The sequence below is a fragment of the Salvelinus namaycush genome, chromosome 40 (assembly GCF_016432855.1).
Source record: "Salvelinus namaycush isolate Seneca chromosome 40, SaNama_1.0, whole genome shotgun sequence".
NCBI classification, from domain to species: domain Eukaryota; kingdom Metazoa; phylum Chordata; class Actinopteri; order Salmoniformes; family Salmonidae; genus Salvelinus; species Salvelinus namaycush.
Genome location: NC_052346.1, coordinates 14,692,980 through 14,700,684, shown reverse-complemented (window position 1 = coordinate 14,700,684; position 7,705 = coordinate 14,692,980). Strand labels below are relative to the sequence as shown.

Below are 7,705 nucleotides of genomic sequence, written 5' to 3'. Positions count from 1 at the left end.
TCATCTCTCTCCCTACTCTCCCATCTCTGTTCTCTCTTCTTGTTCATCTCTCTCTCTACTCTCCCCATCTCTGTTTCTCTCTCTTGTTCATCTCTTCTTACTCTCCCCATCTCTGTTTCTCTCCCTTTTTCATCTCTTCTCCTACTTCCCATCATCTGTTTCTCCTCTTGTTCATCTCTCTCTCCTACTCTCCCCATCTCTGTTCTCTCTCTTTTTCATCTCTTTCCTACTCTCCCCATCTCTGTTTCTCTTTCTCATGTTCATCTTCTCTCTACTCTCCATCTCTGTTCTCTCTCTTGTTCATCTTTCTCTCCCTACTCCCCATCTTGTTCTCTCTTCTTGTTCATCTCTCTCTCACTTTCTCTCTCTCTTCCATCTCTCTCCCTCTCTGATTTCTCTCTCTTGCTCTCGCTTCTTGCTCTCTCGCTCTCTCCTTGCTTCTCTCTCTCTCTCCCTTTGTTTCTCTCTCTCTCTCTTTCTCTTTCTCTCTTCTCTTTCTTTCTTTCTTTCTTTCTTTCTCTATCTCTCACTCTCTCTCTCTCTCTCTCTCTCTCTTCTCTCCTCCCTCCCTCCCTCCCCCTCCCTATGTTTGGCCAGCTGGTAAGAGCACAAACCTTTCTACAAAACAGGTCGCCTACAGGAGACAAATCATAATTTTGAGGGAACCAGGAGAGCTTTCATCTCTCCAAATCCTGCCAATTCACCCACGAACTCCCACGAACGGCCAGCTTGTTCTCTCTCTGTTGTAGTGTTGAGCGGATCGAGCTCCCGCGACACACACGCACACACACAGCTCGGGCGTTCCCGCGACTCCTCAGCGGCCAACGGAAGGGTGGCAGGGGAGAGGAGAGGGAGAAAGGAGGAGGAGAAGGGGAGAGAGGAGGGAGAGGAGGGGAAGAAACCCGACTGTTTTGAAGCTATACGCCAGTAAACATAGACTATAAGCATACACAGTGAAAGAAGAGGAAACCGTCACAGTGCTATTTTATTTCAGTGTGGATGAAACTAGGATGAGAGAAACGCCAAAGGAGAGAGACGCCATCGGTGACAAGTTAAAGGACTCCGCTATTGGGTAAGTAGCCTGGCTACTGGTATATCTGCTCGTTACACGCAGTGTCTACTCACGACTATACTTGACCTGATTTCCGCGAATTTGTTGACTAGCCGTAGCGCTCCAGTGCCTCAGCATCACGGAACAGCGATGAAGGATGGAGGTGAGGAGAGAAGGGGAAGGAGGGATGGAGCAGAGAGAAAGATGCAGAATAGAGGGAAGACGAAATGAAGAGACAGTGTGTGTTTTCTAATGTAGGCATAATGTAATTATAAATTATACAAATCCCGTTAATGCATACATGGAAATGCATGACAATAATGTGAATAAAACAATATGATAATAAATACTACTCTTACATAAATAAATAAACAATATACAGTACAGGCATAGCCGGATTATAAAATCAGAGACCCCGGGCACTGTTTTTTTTGTTGCGCCTTCACACTTCCTGGCACACCATTATTTTCTGTAAACAAATCCATGCACCAAGATGCAATTGAATGCGAGATTTCCTGTTGAAGAAAAAGCCCCTTTATAATAAAGCCATAATAACATTTGTAATGTAGGCTACAGTTGAGCAGGAGCGTTTTTAGGATTTCCACACATGGGGAACACTTGTTTGCAGGGTCCGAATATTTGTTTTGCCTTTAAAAACGCATTTCATACAATTCTACATACTTTACATGATAGAAGACATTAGCGGAATCGTTTCTAATACCACACAAATGACCGAAATCAGTGGCTACTCTGACACTAACAAACTGAGATCAATCTGGTCTGGAATTCAAACAAATAATAGCCCAGGCTAATGAAGCGACACACATTATACAATATTGGGAGGCTATATATACAAAAGTATGTGGACACCCCTTCAAATTAGTGGATTCGGCTATTCCAGCCACACCCGTTGCTGACAGGTGTATAAAATCGAGCACACAGCCATGCAATCTCCATAGACAAACATTGGCAGTAGAATGGCCTTACTGAAGAGCTCAGTGACTTTCAACGTGCCACCGTCATGGGCCACCTTTCCAACAAGTCAGTTCGTCAAATTTCTGCCCTGCTAGAGCTGCTCCGGTCAACTGTACGTGCTGTTATTATGAAGTGGAAATGTCTAAGAGCAACAACGGCTCAGCCGCAAAGTGGTAGGCCACACAAACTCACAGAACGGGACCGCAGAGTGCTGAAGCGCGTAGCACGTAAAAATAGTCTGCCCTTGGTTGCAACACTCACTACCGAGTTCCAAACTGCCTCTGGAAGCAACGTCAGCACAAGAACTGTTGGTTGGGAGCTTCATGAAATGGGTTTCCATGGGTCTCCCGAGGCCCGCAGCGGTCTAAGGCACTGCATCACAGTGCTAGAGGTGTTACTACAGACCCAGGTTCATTCCCGGGCTGAGCCACAACCGGCCGTGGCCAGGAGTCCCATAGGACGGCACACAATTGGCCCAGTGTCGTCCGGGTTAGGCGAGGGTTTGGCCGGGGGGGGCTTTACTTGGCTCATCACACCCTAGTGACTGCTTGTGGCTGGCCAAGTGCCTGCAGGCTGACCCCAGTCACCAGTTGAACAGTTTCCTCCTACACATTGGTGCGGCTGGCTTCCGGGTTAAGCTGGCGAGTGTGAAGGAGCTCGGTTAGGCATGTTATGTTTCGGAGGACACATGATTCCACCGTCGTCTCTCCCGAGACCTCTAGGTAGTTACAACGATGAGACAAGATCGAAATTGGGGAGAAAAAAGGGGGGTATAATACAAAATAAATAAAAATACAAGAAAATACACAAAAAAAATGGGTTTCCATGGCCAAGCAGCCGCACACGCAAGCCTAATGCTTCGATCACACTGACAGCGTCATTGCATTTTGGTACACCAGAATTACATTCATTTCCAATGAAACGCTGCGTTTGTCTTGCAGCATTGCATTGCAGAGGCAGTTGCAGTGCGTTCGGTGTGGTACGTACGTTGGATTTATCGAACGTATGCGTCAAACTGTATGCGTAGGTGGCTTGACAGAAATGGTAGCAGAAGGTGAATGTTGAACTTTTGTTGCATACATATCCAGATGATGCTGAATAGTATTTTGCGCAACGACGCTGTCGGTGTGATCAAAGCGTAAGATCGTCGGCTGGAGTGGTGTAAAGCTCACTGCCATTGGACTCTGGAGCAGTGGAAACGCCTTCTCTGGATTGATGAATCACGCTTCACCACCTGGCAGTCCAACGGACAAATCTGGGTTTGGCGGATGCCAGGAGAACGCTACCTGCCCCAATGCATAGTGCCAACTGTAAAGTTTGTTGGAGGAGGAATAATGGTCTGGGGCTGTTTTTCATGGTTTGGGCTAGGTCCCCTTAATACTGCATCTAGCTCTGACCTCAACTCCATCAAACACCTTTAGGATGATTTGGAACATCAACTGCGAGCCAGGCCTAATTGCCCAACATCAGTGCCCGACCTCACTAATGCTCTTGTGGCTGAATGGAAGCAAGTCCACACAGCAATGTTACAACATCTAGTGGAAGCCTTCCCAGAAGAGTGGAGGCTGTTATAGCAGTGGGTAAGCCCCTCCATTAACCCGGCCCTGAGTACAGGGAGGACACTCAGACAGTCTCCTCTCTTGCAGAAAATGTGAAAACAAATAGTATGCTCCTGTATGTTGAATAGGTTATTCTAGGCCTTATGTTCTCAAACGGTCAGGTGGACTAGGCTAACACAAATAATAATTTGACCATTTTAATTGTTGCTACATAGGATAGGACATAGGCGACACTAAACGATTCCAATATGTTAGTGTAATCATTTATGATGTAGGCCTACCTTTCATGTTTATCTATGTCTTTGACACGCACACACACACACACAGACAATATAGATCTGTTGTGGGAGTGTTTCTATTTTGGGGTGTCTGGCTTTTAGCATCGATATGGCATTTTACCCTGGCACCAGGCAACCAGGCAGGAGAAAGAGAGACAGAGAGAGAGAGAGTGTGTGTGTGTGTGTGTGTGTGTATGTGTGTGTGTGTGTGTATGTGTGTGTGTGTGTGTGTGTGTGTGTGTGTGTGTGTGTGTGTGTGTGTGTGTGTGGTGTGTGTGTGTGTGGTGTGTGTGTGTGTGTGTGTGTGTGAGAGAGAGAGAGAGAGAGAGAGAGAGAGAGAGAGAGAGAGAGAGAGAGAGAGAGAGAGAGAGAGAGAGAGAGAGAGAGAGAGAGAGAGAGTGGGATAAGAGAGAGAGAGAGAATGGGAGAAGAGAGAGAGAGAGAAGAGAGAGATACAGATTTGTAAGACGTGTGCTTGCTCCCTGAGCCTTTAGCCCATCAGGCTCACACAGTCTTGTGGCATGCAGGTGACATTTTTGAGACCCCCTCCTCCCCATCATACCAGATAAAATAAAGGATTTGTTTGTTTTCTCTGTCTGTTGTTTTTGATAAATTGTGTCATTTTTAGCATCTAATCCATTTTAATCTCTCTCTATGTCTCTATCTCTCTGTCTCTCTCTCTATCTCTCTTTCTCCCTGTCCATCTCTCTCTCACACAATTTCAATTCAATTCAATTCAAGGGCTTTATTGGCATGGGAAACATATGTTAACATTACCAAATTCAAGTGAAGTAGATAATAAACAAAAGTGCAATAAACAATAAAAATTAACCGTAAACATTACACTCACAGAAGTTCCAAAAGAATAAAGATATTTCAAATGTCATATTATGTACATAAACAGTGTTGTAACGATTGTTGTATTTACAATGATGTTTGTTCTTCACTGGTTGCCCTTTTCTTGTGGCAACAGGTCACAAATCTTGCTACTGTGATGGCACACTGTTGTATTTCAACCAGTAGATAAGGGAGTTTATCAAAAATGGATTTGTTTTCAAATTCTTTCTGGGTCTGTGTAATCTGAGGGAGATATGTGTCTCTAATATGGTCATACACTTGGCAGGAGGATAGGAAGTGCAGCTCAGTTTCCACCTCATTTTGTGGGCAGTGTGCACATAGCCAGTCTTCTCTTGAGAGCCAGGTCTGCCTACAGCGACCTTTCTCAATAGCAAGGCTATGCTCACTGAGTCTGTACATAGTCAAAGCTTTCCTTAAGTTTGGGTCAGTCACAGGGGTCAGGTATTATGCCACTGTGTACTCTCTGTTTAGGGCCAAGTAGGATTCTAAGTTTGCTCTGTTTTGTCATGCAATTCTCATTTTGTTTTCTCATGATTTGGTTGGGTCTAATTGTGTTGCTGCCCAGGGGCTCTGTGGGGTCTGTTTGTGTTTGTGAACAGAGCCCAGTACCAGCTTGCTTAGGGGACTCATCTCTCTGTAGGTGATGGCTTTGTTATGGAAGGTTTGGGAATCACTTCTTTTTAGGTGGTTGTAGAATTGAACCGGTCGTTTCTGGATTTTGATAATTAGCAGGTATCGGCCGTATTCTGCTCTGTATGCATTATTTGGTGTTTTACATTGTACACAGAGGATATTTTTGCAGACTTCTGTAACGATCTGGGTGTAGTGGGTGCGAAGTCAGGCGCAGGAAGCAGAGAGTTCAGTGGTAGTGCAAATTTAATGCACAAAACGGTGAACAAAAGCCACCCCACAAAACACAGGGCGCACACAAAACAAATGCCCCAAAACCGGGGACTGCAACAGTCCAGCAAAACCCACAAAACACGAAACACGTATACCTCAAACGTGCACCTTAGTTACACAAACAATCCCGCACAAATAGCAGGCGGGCCTGCTGGGTAATAGAGCCCAACTAGTTAACCAAACACAAAACAGGTGAAACCAATAAACATAAAAGGGGAAAAAAGGATCAGTGGCAGCTAGTAGGCCGGTGACGACGACCGCCGAGCGCCACCCGAACAGGAAGGGGAGCCACCTTCATTAGGAATCGTGACAACTTCTGCATGCAGAGTCTCAATTTGGAGTTTGTCCCATTTTGTGAATTATTGGTTGGTGAGTGGACCACAGACCTCACAACCATAAAGAGCAATGGGTTCTATAACTGATTCAGCTATTTTTAGCCAGATCCGAATTGGTATATCGAATTTGATGTTCCTTTTGATGGCTTAGAAGGCCCTTCTTGCCTTGTCTCTCAGCTCGTTCACAGCTTTGTGGGAGTTACCTGTGGCACTGATATGGTATGTATAGTATGTATAGTTTTTTGTTTGCTCTAGAGCCACAGTGTCTAGATGGAATTTTTATTTGTGGTCCTGGCGACTAGAACTTTTTTGGAACACCATTATTTTTGTCTTACTGAGATTTACTGTCAGGGTCCAGGTCTGGCAGAATCTGTCCTCCTTAGTTGGGGACAGAAGCACCAGATCATCAGCAAACAGTAAACATTTGACTTCATATTCTAGTAGGGTAAGGCCGGGTACTGCAGATTGTTCTAGTGCCCTCGCCAATTCGTTGATATATATTTTGGAGAGGGTGGGGCTTAAGCTGCATCCCGGTCTCACCCCAGGGCACTGTGGAAAGAAATGTGTGTGTTTTTTGCCAATTTTAACCGCACACTTGTTGTTTGTGTACATGGATTTTATAATGTTGTAGGTTTTTCCCCCAACACCACTTTACATCAATTTGTATAGCAGACCCTCATGCCAAATTGAGTCAAAGGCTTTTTTTGAAATAAACATGCATGAGAAAACTTTGCCATTGTTTTGGTTTGTTCGTTTGTCAATTAGGGTGTGCAGGGTGAATACGTGGTCTGACGTACAGTAATTTGGTAAAAAGCCAATTTGATATTTGCTCAGTATATTGTTTTCACTGAGGAAATGTACGAGTCTGCTGTTAATGATAATGCAGAGGACTTTCCCAAGGTTGCTGTTGACATATATCCAACGATAGTTATTGGGGTCAAATGTGTCTCCCCTTTTGTGGATTGGTGTGATCAGTACTTGGTTCCAAATATTGGGGAAGATGCCAGAGTTAAGGATGATGGTAAAGGGTTTAAGTATAGCCAATTGGAATTTGTTGTCTGTATATTTTAGAATTTCATTGAGGATACCATCAACACCACAGGCCTTTTTGGGGTGGAGGGTTTGTATTTTGTCCTGTAGTTCATTCAATGTAATTAGAGAATCCAGTGGGTTCTGGTAGTCTTTAATAGTTGATTCTAAGATTTGTAATTGATCATGTATATGTTTTTGCTGTTTGTTTTTTGTTATAGGGCCTAACATATTGGAGAAGTTGTTTACCCATACATCTCCATTTTGGATAGATAACTCTTCGTGTTGTTGTTCGTTTAGTGTTTTCCAATTTTCCGAGAAGTGGTTAGAGTCTATGGATTCTTCAGTTACATTGAGCTGATTTCTGACGTGCTGTTCCTTCTCGCTCTCTCTCTCTCACTCTCTCTTTCACACGCTCACTCATGATCATCAGCAGTCCTGCAGCAGATATATAAAATCAAATGCACTATTGATAGAGAACAGAGGGGTCCAGTATATTTTGCTACCTGTTCTCCCTCAGGCTACAATTACACACACACACACACACACACACACACACACACACACACACACACACACACACACACACACACACACACACACACACACACACACACACACACACACACACACACACACACACACACACACACACACACACACACAATGTATCGGGAGTTGACTGTACATAACAGACTGGTCAATGAACTCGGCCTT

The 7,705-nt window shown here is 44.5% G+C and overlaps 1 protein-coding gene across 1 annotated transcript in view; it reads left to right on the top strand.

The window, feature by feature from the left end:
* Positions 1–602: 602 nt before the first annotated feature.
* Positions 603–7,705, top strand: part of LOC120033616 (paralemmin-1-like) — a 19,477-nt gene continuing 12,374 nt past the window's right edge. The window contains exon 1 of the mRNA XM_038980047.1: positions 603–1,072. Coding sequence (XP_038835975.1) covers positions 1,011–1,072 — 62 coding nt within the window. The 5' untranslated portion in view covers positions 603–1,010. The remainder of the gene's footprint in view (positions 1,073–7,705) is intronic.